The 18,933-nt window shown below is 36.4% G+C and overlaps 1 protein-coding gene across 2 annotated transcripts in view; it reads right to left on the minus strand.

Moving 5' to 3' along the window:
* Nucleotides 1–18,933, minus strand: part of Syt4 (Synaptotagmin 4) — an 83,720-nt gene that overhangs the window by 50,209 nt on the left and 14,578 nt on the right. Inside the window, exon 1 of one of the 2 annotated variants that reach the window (XM_089255788.1) lies at nucleotides 12,650–13,015. The exons of the other annotated variant lie outside the window; for it this stretch is intronic. Coding sequence (XP_089111914.1) covers nucleotides 12,650–12,713 — 64 coding nt within the window. The 5' untranslated portion in view covers nucleotides 12,714–13,015. Of the gene's footprint in view, nucleotides 1–12,649; nucleotides 13,016–18,933 lie in introns of those variants that run through there. 2 annotated transcript variants of the gene reach the window in all.

The raw sequence follows: 18,933 nt of genomic DNA on the forward strand, positions 1-18,933 counted from the left end.
CAATAAAAACTAAACTAAAATAAGTGTGAAGAAGTTAAAGCATACGTAACAACATTATCAGTCTTATAATGTTGGCTTCTTCACACGTATCAGCAAACAAAACCAACAATATCATTCGAATTCACCATCCTGAACCATAGATATGTTCAGTAAATCAAGTAATTAATTGATGATTCATATTTACCAACACGAGCTTGGGATTAAATATAATCTTAATTGAATGTGATAAATTCTCCAACCATGACCAAAAATTAATGAATTAGAGTTTGGGAAAGAAACTTTTACTGTCCGCTAACGGGGAGTTAAATACATTAAAGCCCCATTCTACGGCATCGGGGATCAGAAAAGTGTCCGTTAGGGTAGGTTCCACTGTATAGGATATCGTGAGGAGTTGAACACTAGACTATAGACAATTCCAAACAAGATTTAAAAAAAAAATCATTGTAGAGGGATTCATCGTTATATCGATTATCGTTGTATCGAGGCTTCACTGTATTTATTTAATTCACGATTTTGACCCATTTTGACGTATTCTACGCCTTTAGCTAACGCCTTTTATTCTAATGCGAGGCATAAATGACGCTTCGACTCAAAAAATATTGAAGACAATTTTTCGAAGGCAGTTTCATCACCACTTTTTCAAAGAAACTCAAAGGGCAGGCCGCCTAATGACGACGACGCTTCCAACGTGCAAAGGTCTCTAATGATGTCCTAAAAATAACTCTAAAATGAATCGGAAATTGCGACACATCGTTATTGCTAAAAAAAACCTTCTTTTAGTATATTTTGATTTGTCCTAATAATAGTATGCCATTACTGGAAATCATCATTGCGATTATGAATATATAATTCAACGTTGCGTGTGGGTGGAAGTTAAAACCTTTTCTCATCCTACACGCATTTGATCCTGTTTTCATTCGTTATTCATGACAGCAAATTCGCCGCGAAAATGACTCTCACATGCAGGTCCGGGCTCAAACATTTTGCGGCCCTACAAAATATTCTAAATTGAGAGGAATTGGGAGTGTTCGACAGGACTCTCTATCGCAACGGTGCTGAACGTTTAGGGAGAGTGTGGGTCACTTCATTTGTTTGAAATCGCACCGCAGGTCACCTAACTGATCTGAAACAGCGCCGCAGGCCACTTAGGTAATCTTTAAATGTAACGCGCTAGGTGCTTGAGTAATCTGTAACTGAGGATCACTTAAGTCAAGGATCTTCAGGGGCCAGAGCTTTTTTGCTGTGGCTGCCGCGACCATTTTGAGAAAATGACATTCAAAATAGAAAAACGATTAAATTAAAAAAAAAAATTGTTAAAGAGCGCTGGCCACTGAAATCTGTACTGCGGTATGTAGTACTGTGACATACTTTCCAGATTCAATTGTACTGCTGTGCATTCGGTACATTGAAAGAGCCGTAGTTACAAATTTGTGGGGAGTCAGAGCCAAAACATCTCTTTTGAGATCTATGACTTTACACATTCCGAGAGGCGAAACTCGGCATCCGAAAATTATGCATAATTACAGAATCTACTGAAAAATGCAGAAAAACACCTCAATGAAAAAATAATTTTAGAACTATTGAAGAAACAAATTTCATTATTGATGAAAATTTGTAATCAATGAAAAAATAATTGCAGAATTACTAAAAGAAATAATTCCAAAACTACCGATTGAAATAATTTCAGAATTATTGAGTAGTAGTAGTTCATGTGAAAAGAAATCAGTAATTTGTGAAAGAAATGATTTCTGAATTATTGGCACAAATTTCGGAATTAATGAAAAAAAAACTACAATATCGGAACCAAAAAAAATTTCAGAATTATTGAGAATAATTTCAGAATAATTTCAGAATTATTGAGAATAATTTCAGAATAATTTCAGAATTATTGAGAATAATTTCAGAATTATTGAGAATAATTTCAGAATAATTTCAGAATTATTGAGAATAATTTCAGAATTATTGAGACTAAATTCAGAATTTTTAAAAGTGGTTCATAAAAAAGAAATTAAAAATTGAAATAAATAATTCCATAATAAATTTTAAAAAATAATTTCACAATTGCTGGCAGAAATTTCGGAACTGATGAAAAATAATTATAGAATTATCGGAAGGAATTTCAGAATTAATAAAAAAAATAATTAATAAATAAAAACATAGGAATCGGTGAAAGAAATTTTTTTCAAAACAAATAAAAATTCAAATTTAATGAAAGAAATAATTTCAGATGCTCAATATAATTTGGAGGAACCCTGTTTATAACAACGGGGAATGCCATGGTATGACTTGGTGGCCGCGGGCAGAATATAATGTTTTAATTTGGCCCGCAATGCCTAAAAGATTGAAAACCTTTGCAGTACGGTATTATATTACATCTAAGAAACATCATTGAACCGGAACTACTGCTGCCACCTATCAAATAAAATATACAACTGTTGTGATTCTTCTATTGAAATTTGTGAACGGTTTCTGATTAATGTGCCGTATAGAAAAAGTCAATAAAAAATTATTTTTATAAATATTTTATGAGCGATAATAATAGTTAAAGTGTCATGTTTGTTCCAAAATTTCAATGGTTGTTGTTTTGTGTACGGTAAACTAACGTTAGTACAACACGCCGGAACGTGGCCCATTGGTTTTTGAAATTGTGATCAAGTAGAATATAGACCAGAATCGAACTGATTCTGGCCTATATTCTTTATTAATAATAAAAATTCAAAATACGTGGATTTTTTTAAATTTTTAATTTATATATTCGAACTCGGTTATAACGACATTGAAGATTCAATTAAATTTTTTCGTTACAATCGGGGTTGACGCGTTTTTACGAACTTTATTTACCAAAAATGTAACTATAGATGCAATCAAATACACTGCTGGCCACCGTAAATGCAACACCCTGAAGGAAGCATGCAAATAATATGAAATTTACAACATGCATTAGCGGAGGTGAGATATGCAAATGATTAGAATTTCAGCGCAGACGCACATCACGCGCGCCTGTGGCGCAACTTCAAAGCGCTATTTAAGGCTTGGAGATTTCGACGATTTGAAGTACGGCAATTGTGTTTTTCTTGTGGTTTTTTCAAAAAAACGATCAATTATGCCTCGTAGAAAACAGCGATCATCTTTTGATCAAGTATCCGAGTTCGACAGAGGAAGGATAGTGGCCTACCGAGATTGTGGATTATCTTTCAGGGAAATCGGTAGTCGTGTTGGGCGAAACCAAACAACTGTAATGCGGATATGTGATCGTTGGATGCAGGAGGGTACGACGGACTGACGTGTTCGATCGCATCCACCTCAGTGCACCACTTCACGTGATGACAGGCGTATGCAGTGACGGATCGCTCAGCCACATCACGAACCATAGCACAGCACATTCAGTCTGTACCGCATCATCCAGTGTCTGCGCGTACCATTCGACGCCGTTTACAGCAGAGTGGTCTGTCCGCAAGACGTCCATTGCTTCGTCTACCCTTGACGCAGAACCACAGACGTCTCCGCCGCCAATGGTGCGATGAAAGAAGGATGTGGACGGCACAATGGAATGAAATTGTCTTTACTGACGAGTCACGCTTCTGTCTGCAACACCACGATGGTCGGATTCGAGTCTGGAGACACCGTGGAGAGAGGATGCTGAACAGCTGCGTTATGCACCGCCACACTGGTCCTGCACCGGGTATTATGGTATGGGGCGGTATTGGATATCACTCTCGCACTTCTCTAGTACGCATTGCCGGTACTTTAAAAAGCCAGCGCTACATCTCCGAGGTGTTGGAGCCAGTTGTCCTTCCTTACCTTCAGGGCTTGCCCACAGCCATATTTCAACAGGATAATGCGCGACCACACGTGGCACGCATTGTCCAAAGGTTCTTCGTCAATCGCCAGATTGAATTGCTTCCCTGGCCAGCTCGCTCTCCGGATCTTTCGCCGATAGAAAACATGTGGTCCATGGTTGCTCAACGATTGACCCAGATTACATCCCCAGCTGACACACCAGATCAACTTTGGCAACGCGTGGAAGCTGCTTGGTCTGCTGTACCCCAAGGACACATCCAAAGTCTCTTTGAATCAATGCCGAGGCGTGTGGCAGCGGTGATCTCCAACAATGGCGGCTACTCTGGCTACTGATTTTGGCAGGAACCACACTTCACAGAAGTCTATAAATTTAATCATTTGATGCTTGGTCAACATGTTATCTACAAAATAAATATTGTTGCCATATCTCTTATCTTTCTTGGTGTTGCAATTTGGGTGGCCAGCAGTGTACTATGAACGATGTTGCTATCTAGCTGAGATCAGGGTGACCAAATTCGGCGGGAAATGGGGGGGGGGGAGTACTCCAGAGTATATATGTGCGGCCCGTGGCACATTTTCAGATCACTCAAGTAGGCACATTCACAGATAACTTAAGTGACCCACGGCACAGTTCCAGAACACTTAAGCGATCCGTGGCACATTTAGACATCCCTTAATGATGTCCCCCCTTGACATGTGGAACGGTTTTAGCGCACTTAAGAGGCTTGCAATGTGGTTCTACATCACTGAAGTTACCCACGGTACATTCCCAGATTACTTTAGTGATCCGCGGCATAATTACGGATCACTTGAGCGGCGCGTGACACAGTTACAGAGCACTTAAGCGGCCCAGACACATTTCCCGATCACTGGATCCGCGGAACATTTAGAGATCACTAAAGGGGTTCTTTAGAGGACTTATGAATAGGAAGAATGTTAGTTCAGGTGCCAACAAACTAGGGGAAGGTTTTTCTCGTTTTTGGCACACTCAGCAAAGATGCGATTAAGAATATTTCATATTTTTATAATGGGGCGTTGATGACGCCGGCATAATTCAAATCCCTCCCCCCCCCCCCCCGCCTTGTCATCAAAAGTTAGTAAACCTGAAACCCCACTCCCCATCGATGCTGATGTATTACTTGAATGATCCCTTATAAGAAAGGCTCCGTGGGAATTAACCCACACTATCAACTATTGCCGCTATAGCCGAGGTGTCATTACAATCAATGTCGCTATAACCGATTTGGACTGTATAACTATCAATTATAAACAAATCATATAAATTCACAAATTTACAAAGTGGAAGGAAAGGAGAAAAAAAAATCGAAACACGAGTCGTCATGGTGTAATGTTACTTTTACAAGAGAAACCAATCAACTGAATTCAATCACAATCACAATTAAAACACTAATTATAAGCATATGGATGCAAAATATTTACAGTTTGTTTTAAATGTTTAGGCACAGGAGGAAAAGTTTATTTCCTGGAAAACTACTGAACGTAAAAGAAATACACTAAAAGTCCGTTATAACGGCAGTTCACAATCAGAGGGAAGATTGTTGTTATAACGGACTTCTGGCTGTAAACGAATTCTAGTTTTTTTTGCATAGGAACATATAAATAGGAAAAAAACAAACTAGATAAATTTACCTTTCTTTTTTTTTTGCTGAAATCTAGAGTTAATTGCTTATGCATACACAATGCTGATTGTATACAGGGTGTCCTGTAATTGCTAATCCGTCGTAGAGGCCTGCTTCCAATTCAAAAAAATGCTCAAAAGATGTTCAAAATTACTCCTGAAGCCAACGGAAAAAGTATCATGTTTCTTAGTGCAATATTCGCTAAGATATTTGAATTCTAAAACAGCAAAACCCCTGGTGGACAACGCTTTTTTCCTTCATTTATGCTATCCTTTCCCACCTTTTCTCCGGTTTTTGAATGCGAATATCTAAGCGAATATTGCGCTTAGAAACTTGGAATTTGTTATTGTTGTTGTTGGCCTCAGGAGATACAGGGCAAACAACTTTGTAATTGGAAGTTAGAGAACGGAGGGACAGCGTAAAAATTTAGATTATTCATTTTGTCAAACACTGTATTTCCACTCTCAAAATAGGTTTCGGGTAATTTTTAAAGGCCTTTTGAGAATTTTTGAAATTGAAACCATACCTGTATCACGGACGGTTGATGAGATACGCGATAAATGTTTACTCTGCCCATGTTACTCTATGGAAGTCATTTTTCTAAAATGTTTTGTAACGTGTGTAGGGATACACATTCAGGCACAACTTTCATAATAAAACAAGGTATCCAAACGGCTGGTATATGTATATAAAAAAAAATTGTACATTCGTAATTTCTGGCGCGCATGCGGCGGACGATATCAAGTTAGTACTTTTACAAGGTGACTCGGAGAGAATCACCCGATTTCTCAAAATTGTATATTTCTTAAAAATTAAAAACACAGAATAGAATGATAAGTGATATGTGAATATACCGGGGGGGGGGGGAATGTGTCTACGTTTTATGAAAAATTTCTGTTAACGGTCGATTTCAAGTGTAGAAAATCACATTTTGAAATCGGATACTTCTTAATCACCCTGTTCATACGAAAATCAAACCCCATACACCTCGCAATACCTCCATCTTGGATAAGAGACACTAAGTACATCGAAAAATAAAGTATATATTTATATGATATTAAAAAAATTGAATATGTTTGGAAGTCAATTAAAATCGAAACAAGTGTTTCGAAAAGTGCTTTTGGGGCAACACATTTATTGGCAAAAAATCGGAATATCCCGGAAAGTCACGACATGTGATCAGTCTATGTAGGGGTCGCCGGTTTAGTTTTTGGTCACCAGAGGGTAACGCTTCAAAAAGTTTTCGCGTTACTGACTTACAGGATACTCTGTATATACAGTATATAAGAAAACAAAGTTGGAAGCCCGAATTTTTTAGCGATTTCACTTTTTGTTTCATTATTTTTTTCACATTCGAATAAAAGTAATGGAATCTGAGGTTCTTTTTCGATTGCCCAAACTTTTCCTTTTCCTTTCCATAGCAAAACAACAGAAAAGTCTAAAAATGATGGCGACTACCTCTCATGCACTTTCAGCGTAAAAAAAAACGGATAGGTAGTGCCGGACACTGCTGCTGTTATTTTGCGTAAAAACTTCAATCATAGAGTAAATTGAAATTAAATGTTTCGTATTATAAAATTCTGTGCTAGGGATCATAGATTATGTTTGGATACATTAGCAATGTAAGAAACATTGTAATCCACATACGTACTTGACGCAATTGCGTTGCCTACGGGGGGATACCTCAATTCGAGAACTTGGTCCTTAATAGGCAAATCGTTAATGCTCGAGGCATACGTCCAATTAGAAAAATTATTCAAAAAACGTGTATATAGATTTCATTTACACAGATCATTCACATTGAAAGGTGTGCATAATTATGAAAAACAAAACTTTTTATTTGCGGTTACGCTGTACTAAAAATCCCAATTAGAAAATTGTTTCCGTGTCTTATCTGTTGCTATCTTGCCTGAGACCAACGACAAAAAAAACAACAAAATCCACGCTTCTAAGTGAAATACAGGGCTTCCATAATGAAAAGACCCTATTTTAAAATAGCCTATATGCGAAACCAGTCATCAGAAAAGTGTGAAATTTTGTGGAGGACTTCATGAAGGGATGAGAATTTGTTTTGGGGAGGGGGGGGGGATTAGTTGCACATGTCGCCCCCCACAGGGCGTTTCACTTTGAATACCTGTAGTACAGTAATGTAAATTTGTGTGATGTCAGCTATTATAAAACCTAGAAATATTCGCGGAGATCTTGTTTCTCAATGTGTTTGCTGCTTACAATGACGATAAGTTCACGAGATCGCGCTTTCTTGGTCAAGTTGTTTTACCAAAACAGCAACTGCTCTACGGAAATATCGGACTTGGAAGAGGATTCGAAAAGGTCCAATGAATGCTAAAAACCTTCGAAGTATGATAACGAAATTTGAAACCACAGGATCGTTAGCTGTTCGTCCTGGAAGAGTGTTAAAACCCGTTTCTTTCTATAGACGCAGTACAGGAGGTTTCGCTTCAGGTGGAAGAGGACAGAGCTTCAAATTCTCTTGGCACTAGTGTCAGGCGTGTAGCACAGGCGTTGGATAGGCCACGTTCAACTATCCATAAGATCATGCGGAATATCCTCCGATATTATCCGTACAAACTTTCACTTGTGCAGCGGTTGCTTCCACACGATTATGACGCTCAACTCCGGTTCTCACTGGAGTTTCCAGCTCGCGTTGAGGTCGATTCATAATGGCCTTGGAATATCCTCTGGACAGACGAAGCGCATTTTCACTTGGATGGTGCAATCAATACTCACAACTGCCGAATTTGGGAACCCGAAAATCCGCACGCTATCTTAGAGGTTTCGTTGTATTCACTAAAAGTGAATGCAAATATGGTGTGGATTTACTGCATCATTTGTTCTCGGTCCCTACTTCTACGAGGAGTTACGTTCTACAGGTCCAGTGACATGTTCGATTACCGGGAAGCGATATACATTGCCGTTACAGAACGAAATTATTACGGTTCCCCGCACACACTTCGGTCAGTTGTGAAACATGCCATCTTGCGATTCCACATGGTATCTGAAAATGACGGCCATCATGTGGAACATGTTTTGTTGCAGTAACAATTGTAAAAGTATTTAACAATTGTTAAAATTGTTAACGTTTGCCTAAATGTGCCATTTCTTAATAAAATGCCCTCTGGTCGCGACATGTGCAACTAATTACCCCCTCTCCGAAACAAATTCCCATAACTTCATGAAGTCCTCCACAAAATTTCACACTTTTCTGATGACTGGTTTCGCCTGTAGACCACTGTAAAGTAGGGTCTTTTAATTATGGACGCCCTGTATTTGATGAGATATTTGAATTGATTTTGATACCGTTTACTTTACTTTATTCGATGTTTCATATCGAATTCAAAAAGTCGAAAATCGTGGGTTCACTTTGCGCGTGGGCAGTTCCTTAAGTCTTGCCTTCACGAATGTCAAAGTGGTATTAGCAAAAGCATCCATCCTTCCTCTTTAAAGTGAGACTAAGATGGATTCACTATGTCCATTTTTGCTTGAGTTATTGACGTTTGACATTACTTTGACACAAACTGTCGCTCATTTAGGCACGCAGTTGTTAGCAAATTCACAGATGACGTGAAGCTAATGGGGATAGTCGAAAATCAAATGGATAGGGAGTAGTTCCAGACCCGCTTAAACAGGATTGCAGCATGGGCAAATGAATGCAGCATGACGTTTAGCGTTGATAAGTGCATGGTCGCTCATTTTGGTTCGAACGACCCACGGTTCTCTTACGAGTTGAATGGTGTCACTATCCCGGATGCAACTAGGGTCACCGATTTGGGAATTCTCATTGACGAGCGGCTTAGGTTTTCTGAACATTGTTCAGCGGTGGTGAAAAAAGCGAATAGAATGCTTGGTGTGATTTTCAAAAAGGTCTCTTCGCGTTCTCCTAAAGCCATTCTTCCTTTTTTTCGAGGCTTAGTTCGTCCTGGACTGGAGTATGCTGTAAGGTTTTGGAGACCATACCTACAGAGGGACATAGAACTGGTTGAAGGGATGCAGAGAAGAGCTACGCGTGTCCTTATTGGCACACAGGGCTTGAGTTATGAAGAGAGACTTCATTTTTTGAATATGTTTACATTGGATGAACGCAGGTGTCGAGGAGATATGATCGAAGTTTTTAAAATTTTCAATGGGATGGATAGGATGGACCATGAACATTTAGTACACCTCCAATCGACTGCTGTTACAAGGGGACACCAGTATCGATTGCGGAGGGGCAATGCAAGGTTATGGTGTCGCAGGGAATTTTTATCTAATAGGGTTGTTAATAAATGGAATAGCTTACCCCCGGAGGTAGTAAATTGCAACACAATTGACACGTTCAAAAATAAATACGATAAACATGTTGGGGTAAATCGAGAAGCTATCCATACTAAGTATATATAAAGACAACCATGAGTATTCTTTATGGGCGTTGTATAATATTTTATCATGTATATATATATATTGTTTTTAATTGCATTTTGAATTGGGTTGCTGTATTTTTGAAATATATGACATCCATATTTGTTTTATGGGCATCTTTTTCCCAGCCACCTCGTGTAAAGGCTGTGTAACTACTTTATGATTACCAGATGAGAGCACAAGTGTGGGAATAACAATTTTTTAAATATGTTGATTAATAAAATTCGGTCAGATGTTTGGCCCCTGTAAAAATGTTTACTGCATTATACTTTTGATTGATGCAGTAAAACACAAAATGTTCCTTAATAAATGTATCAAACAAATTATGGCTTATGGTAAAATGAAACAATAAGCATTATTTGACATATTTGAAATATATTTTTTTTTTATTGCAGGCTATAACACTGACGAAACTTGTGTCAGGTTAATTAAATCATTGTGCACTAAATAATGTAAAAAAAAATTAGGTCTTAATTAGAACTGAAATAACCAACCAAAAATATTTTTCATGATAATTATTTGATTTTTTCATAATGTGATACTTAAAAGGTTGAAACTTTATTTTGGAAGAAAATATTGATTTTTATTTATTTATTTTTATTTCTTATGAAAACCCTATTTCTTGTCATTCTAAAAACAGGCTTTGTTTTGTTTATATTATGCTTAGAACCGAAGTTGCACCCGCTTTAGTGATGTGTTTTTACAAACAAATAATTTGTAAATAAAAACTCTACATGCGTTTTTACAGAGAATACTATTTTTTGACATTTTGCTCGAGTTTGAAACATAATTTCTAAAAATCTATTAATTGTATAATTACAAAATTTTAATGCAATATTCTGCTATATATATTTGAGGTTATTAACAAAAATCTAAGGTCTATCACATATATTTGTCTAATTACGGTGGTTTATAGACGATACGTAGGAAAAAATTCACACGTTCATCAACAGATTTTAGTGTGACTTATATGAGCATGTCATACGATCCTTTAACTTTTAGTTCATAACCTGCACCATCACTAGTTAAATGTACTGAGAGAATAACAAAACAATTGATTTATAGAATTTTTTGCAATCGCGTTTTGATTTCGCTTAAAGTTTGACATAAAAATGACTTTTTCATAGAAACTGAGATATGTAGTCCAAAATTTATCATTGGTTTCCACACCAGACCCTTTCTATATTAAGGGACACTTTCTATCAAAAATTTTTTATTAAAGTTCACTCCAGTGTCACATTTTATATAAAAGTGACAAGAAAGAGAAAGATACCTTGATGAAATAAGATTGCGAGTCATATGAATAACACCTTCAAATTAAAGACAGTTATTGGTTCTTATATGACGGTTATAGACTTCGATTGATTTTAAAATAACTAAGCTAAACAAAAATGTTACGTTGGTAAAAAGTGTTTAGTAATGAGTTTACTTGGGAAAAATATTCAATATTCAAACAAAATTATGTTTAAAAACATTTCGTAGAAACAGAAATGTACAAAATTCTAATTGGAGTCTTCGTTCTATGACCACGTTTCTCAACCTATGATCCGCAAACACATTTGATAAAATTATTCATAGGTTGCAATTGACCTTAGTAATATCCATACGAGTTCAAATTAAATTATACCTTGATAATTTGGTTCACCATACATCATCGAGGAGCATACAGGAAATTGCGATACTAAACACAGGATATCACGAAATCTTTTACCAGAAATTGCAATTTATTGCTTTAAATGCAATTTTCTAATAACTGCCAAACTTGCTGAAGGGTTTGGGAATAAAGAACTGAAACCAATCTCTACAAACAAAAAATGTATTTCATGAAAAAAAAGTATTTCATTGAGGAAAAATGAAATACGGTAAACTGGGATCTGATCTCTGATCTTAAATAACAATCCATAAAAAATATACGGGGCATCGCCAATAGTCATCAAACAATACTGTCAGAAGTAGGCACAATCACCAATCATAATTAAAATTCCAAAAAAAACTGGGACAAAACGTTAAGCCTGGCAAATATGTGGGCGATGAATATTTATAATTTTTTGCCATAATTATCGTAATATAATTTACATTATGAATGCACATTGTACTCACTACCTTAGTAAATACTACAAATCCAAATACAGTCGAATCCCGTTATAACGAACTCCAAGTGACCGGAGAAATCTCTTCGTTATAACGAAATTCCGTTATAAAGGAATTCCAGGTTTTTGCATTGTGCCTATGTAAACTAATCTGGGATTAGAAAAGTGTTCGTCAAAACGGGATTTTCGCTATAACGGTATTCGTGAAAACGGGATTCGACTATAAGTATCGTTTAAAAACGTGACAAATGTATAAAAAATAAAAGAATCGGGACAACCAAACCAGTAATTTCAGGAAATTTCCGTTAAATTGTCTCGTTCATTTTACTGGTCCCTGTTTTCAAAAAGATTGCGAAACTCTATTCTACGACATCAACGGACATGTATGACTCATACTGTACATGTATATATCTGAAGGTTACGCATGCTGTTGGCATAGTTCGTACATTTGGACTGAAGAAAACGTTGAGACTCGTTTCGATAAACGAGACTCATTCTCAGTGTAATCCTGATAGCGAGAGAAAACGACTAAACACTACTGTATGAATGACCTACAGCGTTACAAGCACAGATTTCCACTCGCAATAACCTCCCATTAAGCCTAATTTATTGCTCCATCTGGATCGCGTAGTAAAACAAAACAAAAAACAACAGAAGAAACTCTCGTTATACACGTAAAATATCACTTATTTGTTCCCTTACCTTCTTCGACAGGTTTCACCTCTATTTCTTCTCCGAAATTCGGCGTATGTGTTCTCAGCTTCATAATCCTTTTTTTTATTTCTCGGTAATATCTCGGTATACGGTCAACAAATTTTTACCCTTTCGGTCAGTCAGTACCAACACGCACATCAGGCACGTAAAACACACTTACATAATTTATATACTCGAGGAAATCAAGACGGAATCCTTCAATGAAGAAAACAAAAATAAATCAGTCAATTTCTTCTTCAAGGGGCAAAAACACTCGAGTGGTACATGAGGGGCGGTGGTACCGAACATCGGACCACACATACGCACACACACACACAAAAAAAACTCAGCCAAGCACACACACACACACGACGGGAAAATATTGGAGTCCCAGAGAGTTGGGTGATATCGATTTTGGTGCTCGCCCACGAGTGACTACGGAGCGCATGCTCCAAAAACGCAAGAGTGTTACCGTGGGAACCATCCACCAATGAGTGACTGACTATACACAAGGACGTGTTTTGTCATATACGCGTTTAGGAATTGAACTCGACGACAATGGGTTTAATGTTCCGTTGGGGGTGGGGGGGGGGGGCGAGTGAGATAATATTCAACAATACGGGTATTTTCCGCTGTGATATTTCCGAATCTTTCTCAAAAAACTGATTTTTTTCGTTTCGTTCCTTCTTAGGAAAATCTTTGTAGACTATAAATAGTCCACGAGAAAAGGATGGATAAACGATAATGACTCACCGATAACATAAACGAGCTTATTGATATACAGTGAAAACTCGATACAACGATACTTTGCGGACCAAGAGATAATATCGTTATAGAGGGATAATCGTTATATCGGGAATTAGATGTTTAACTTAAGAGTAGGGGGTTCTTCAACCTTTCAGGCATTGCTGGCCGAGTTGAACTCTCCACGAAACCCGCGGACCACCATGTCATACCGGTTATTAAAAAAAAGGGTACCCCCGAATTTTAATGAACACTTTTATTTACTCGGAATTTATCTCTCTCATTAAATTTGAATTATTTATTAATAAATAATTGCTTTTCATTAATTAATTGATACTTATTAATTATTTTTTCATTAAATCTGAAATTTGTCCTGTGATAATTGTTTTCCATTAATTATGAAATTTTCATTAATTATGAAATTTTCATTAATTTTAAATTTTCATTAATTTTAAATTTTCATTAATTATGAAATTTTCTTGTTTCCCGAAAATTCCAAGTTTTTTCCCATAAATTATTGCTTTTAACAATTCTGAAAATACTTCTATTTAATAATCCTTCCAATATACTACTATTTTGCAATTATTTCTTTCAGTAATTATGTAATTATTTTTTAATTGACTATAAATGAAATTATTTTTTTTTCAATAATTCTAAAATTATTTCTTTCATTGAGGTGTTTTTTTAGTATTTCTGTAATTATGTATACCTTTTGGATGCCAAGTTCGGCCTCTGCAAATATGTAGCCTGTACGAAATAACAGGCTTCAAAAACTGTTTTGGCTCAGGATCCCCCCGTTAATGTATCAAATGCACAGTATTACTATTGAATCCGGAAAGAATCTCACAGTTCTAAATATTGCACAGTACAGATTTCTCAATAGCCAGAGCTCTTCAATGACTATTTTTTTTGTAATTTAATCATTTTTTCAGTGTAAAGCAGTTATTTTCTAAAAATGCGCGGCTGGCCATAGGTTGAAGACACTTGCATTACATTATACAAATTTCCAAACGACAATTGGAATAAAATATCGTTGTAGAGGGATTTATCGTTATATCAAGTATCGTTGTAACGAGATTTCAGAGTATAAGGAAATATTGTTATTATGTACATGCTACCCGTGGCAAAAAGTGTTTGATTATCCACCAAAAACACTAGCAATGCTACGTTTAAAACGCAAATAATAATAATAATAATAATACAGGGTGTTTCAAAAAGAATCTTCCGATTTAAAAAAATTCAAAACTATTCAACTTTTAATCCGTTTTGATTGAATAATGTATAGGTAGGAAGAGGGAAATCTCGAGTTTCACGCAGTTACCGACAGGTAGCGCTAACGCTCTTCCTTCGGCCTTACTTACTTACTAACCGAAACGGCGACCCAGTCCATATTCCGAAGAATTTCTAACCGATAGGTCACCGCCGGAGTAAAAAGAGTATGATATGAGCAGTCCTTCGGCCGTAACTTCGGTGTTTATCAAGATGGCGACTACACAACAGAAATCGTTTTGTGTTCCAAGCTCCGTAACAACTGTTCGTCGACAATACCATGATGTTGAACTTTCTACCGCTCAGAGCATTAAGCGATGGTATAAACAATTTCGAGACACGGGTTGTCTGTGTTTGTCTAGACACGGTTGTCTGAAGGGGATGGACAGGCCGCCGTCATGTCAGACGAAAATGTAGAGGGCATCCGACAGAGTTTCACACGTAGTCCACAGAAATCTAGTCTCAGTGGATGCAAACAGTCTCGCAAAAGTTTGGGGTGAATTCGACTACCGTATAGACACATGCCGTGCATCCCTAGGTGACATATTGAGCACCTTTAATTTGGTTTGTGAAAAAAGATTATGATTAGCCATGTAATATAAAATTAATCTTAAGTGTCTATGCTCAATATTTTTCGTAATACACGCATTTCAAATTGGGTGATTATTTTTGAAACACCCTGTATATAAAAATAATTCTTTTTCCTCCGAGTTGATAATTTTTGGTTAAAACAATCATTCTAAATACGAAATAAATGGGGGTGGGGGAGATTATAAAATTTATTCTTCCAATTTGACCTTGAAAATCGGTTCATACTATTTGTTAAAAAATTGTTTACTAAACGGTTATGGCAAATACATTGTAATTAGATATTAAAAAAAGTACAAGAAAAAGCAAAATCGCATAGTTTTTAATGAATGTATATGTGTGTGAATTATTCAGATGTGCAAATATGTGTGTTTGTACATATATGTGTAATGTTTACACTGCATTGTACTGATGTTCACAATAGGTAATTTAATTGTACAACTGTATGATCTTCACAATGAGTACCTTAACTATACACGGAGCATAGCAAACAGGGGGATATGGTGTTTACTGATGAACCGTTCGTTGACCCTAGCGGAGTAATTCCAATTAGAAAAAGTTTCCAAGTAACTTATAGTACTCAGATATGTCATTCATGTTTCAATGGGTTGTACAGTTATTAAAATAAAAAAAAACTTCTTATACGGACACCCTGTGCTCAAGAACCCAATTACAAAGTTGTTGCCATATTTCTCAGAAAACTGAGTTAAATGCGGATGAAACTAACGCTGTTTTTTTCCCAAATTTCATCCGTTTTTCGAATTCGAGAATATTGTGGTGAATATTGCCACTTACAGACTTGGAATTTCTTTTTTTTTGGCATCAGAAAGGACAGGACATCAACTTTATAATTGGGTTTTGAGGCACACGGGGCTGTATAAAAAAGTTAAATGTCATACCCCCGTTTGCTATGCACGTTGTATATCTGTATAATCTTCACAATGAGTAACTTGACTGTATACAGTACACTGAAATCGTAAATTCACGAACATATATACAATATGACGTGTGTATTTTTTATATAAGCTGTTGCTTGAAAAATATTCGAAATTCTCACCCTGTAGCCTGCTGGAAGGACCTTCAAACTGCCTTGAGGTCACAAAGTGTATGTTCTTTACGTTTATATGTTTGTATCTATTTACAGTCGATGCGACTCATAACAATCACGGATGATGGAATCATTCTGGTATCATTATCACTTTTACAAAGAACGGAACGGACCAATACCATGACATGGGGAGGGGGGGGGGAGAAATTCGTTTATAGTTATCGTTACTTCGAAAATGTTATCCATTCTTTTTCTGTCGAATTTTTTTTTTTTTTTTGCGCATTCTGAAGGTAAGTTTTGCCAAACTTATTTTTTCCCCTGTAAGTTATCGTTATCAGGTTGCAAGACTATGTCGGAGACTAGAAGGTGTTTTATCCTCCCCTTATTGACAAACATTTCCGTACTCCATAAGCGGTCCGTAGTATTCATCGTGATCTATGTACGTGCGGAGCTGCTTTTGTGCAATGGTTTTCCTATAGTGAAGGCAAATGTATGAAAAAAAATCTTGTTCAGTTTCCTTCAGTTCTTGATCATTTCCTTTCAGTTGGCTAAATTCAAATTTCTTTTTCCAACAAGCTTACTCTGAAGGGATCAATGAATGTGTACAATTTGTGTTCATTAACAAATATTAATTCACGATTATACATTAGACAGTTTCGTTCTAACGCCTCACAATGGCTGAATGCAAAAAAATGCAGGATCAATTTAGCTTAACGGAAAAAGAAGTCCCGTTCTAGAAGAAAAAGAACAAAAAAAAATAGAACGATTGAACATTTCGCAATCCACTATGCACGCAAGGAAAGTGGAGTTGTCGAGTTTTAGCAGCAGCCCTTAACCATATGCCGCGTTCGACCAAACTGGATGTATGGTCAGGGTGATCTCAAACGGGACTTTTTTTGGATACAGTTACCGTTTCGTTATTATTATCAGAAACCCCCGAGTCTCGATGTGATCACAACAAGCGGCGTGGACTGTATTCAATAATTAACTAACCTAAATTATTAAGAAATTGAAAATTAAAAAAAATCCCAAAAATAAAATGTAAAGAAACCCAAAATTAAAATTTACTAGAGCTAGTATTTGCACATTTTTCATGATTTTCAGAGTTTAATGCATATTTTTGTATTTTAAAGCATTATTTTGCACATTTCAGCGGAACAATGAACAACAATCGGCGATTTTTTGCTTACACTTGGCATCTTTTGTGGAAATGATTGGCAATTTTCGGCGATATTAGCACAGCAAATGATAATTTTATTAATTCAATTACAATTTTATGAATTAATTTGATTACAAAATTTTGTTTACATCAGGCATCATTTTTGACAATGATTGGTGGTTTCCCGTATTTTTCTCGAGGAAATATGGTCAACCTATTTATGAAAGCATATTTTTAGTTTTTTAGGGTGTAAATACATTTTTCATGGAGCATATTCTGTCGGTTTTTTTGGGTCATAAAAATCCTATCCCTAGTTATTACAAGCCATTTTGTAAGTGTGTGTATGACTTCACGATCCATTACATGCTATTTATAAACATGCTTACACAGGCTATAAATAAACTGACTATGGAGGTATTTTGATGTAACTTGGAATTATATAGGATTGGGGGGGGGGAGTGTGGACCATGGGGGGAAAAAGAAAGATTCGATTTAAAAAAAGTTTAATTTTCGACCACCAGGTGAAAAAGTTGCGCTTTTTTATTGCAGTTTTAATTCTTTTATTGCAGTTTTTCCAATGTCATAATAAAGTACATACCAAGTTTTAATGAAATACGTCCACCGCACAACGGGGGCGAGATAGGTCGGGGTAGTGCCATTCATTATAATTAAACCACTACTACAGTCGAATTTCGTTTAAACGAATACCGTTATAGCGAAAATCTCGTTTTAACGAACACTTTTCTAATCCCCCAAATAAGTTTGCATAGGAACAATGCTAGGTAACCTGGAATTCCTTTATAACGAAATTGCGTTTTAACGAAGTGATTCCTCCGGTCTTTTGGCGTTCGTTATAATGGGATTCGACTGTACTAAACCACGCTTGCACCACGTCCATATTCTTCTGCGGAACTTCTAGCGAATTGGTACATAATGGAATGTGCGTGTTGCAAACCTAACACAAAAGTTTTGTTTTTGTGTAATGCTTGTTATGTGTAGTGCCGCCATCTTCCATCAATTTGTCTAACTATGAGTGAAATGTAATGATTGGAAAAACTGTGACGTTGTAGGGCTTGTTGCTATCTGTGACGAGAGTTTTAACGGGGAAAACGGCTCGCATTTGCACGTCGAAGGTGGGAAGTGTAATTAAACTGACACTAACCTAGTGGTGAAAAATTTAACTTTTTCCTTTCGTTGAATATTTCTTTTCCTCACACATAGTCTACATATTCTATATATATATCGATTCTTCATTAAAATACAGTCGAATCCCGTTTTAACGAATACTGTTGTAGCGAAAATCTCGTTTTAACGAACACTTTTCTAGTCACCCAGATAAGTTTATATATGAACAATGAAAGAACCTGGAATTCCTTTATAACGAAATTTCGTTATAAAGCACGATAGCACATGCTATTTGTAAATATGTAGAAAGAGATCTTTTCACATATAGTACTACAACGTAAAAATACACCGTTTCACCCG

Source organism: Pholcus phalangioides, unplaced genomic scaffold (assembly GCF_987345545.1).
Source record: "Pholcus phalangioides strain wild (caught in Gottingen) unplaced genomic scaffold, Ppha-v1.0 ptg000172l_1, whole genome shotgun sequence".
NCBI lineage: Eukaryota > Metazoa > Arthropoda > Arachnida > Araneae > Pholcidae > Pholcus > Pholcus phalangioides.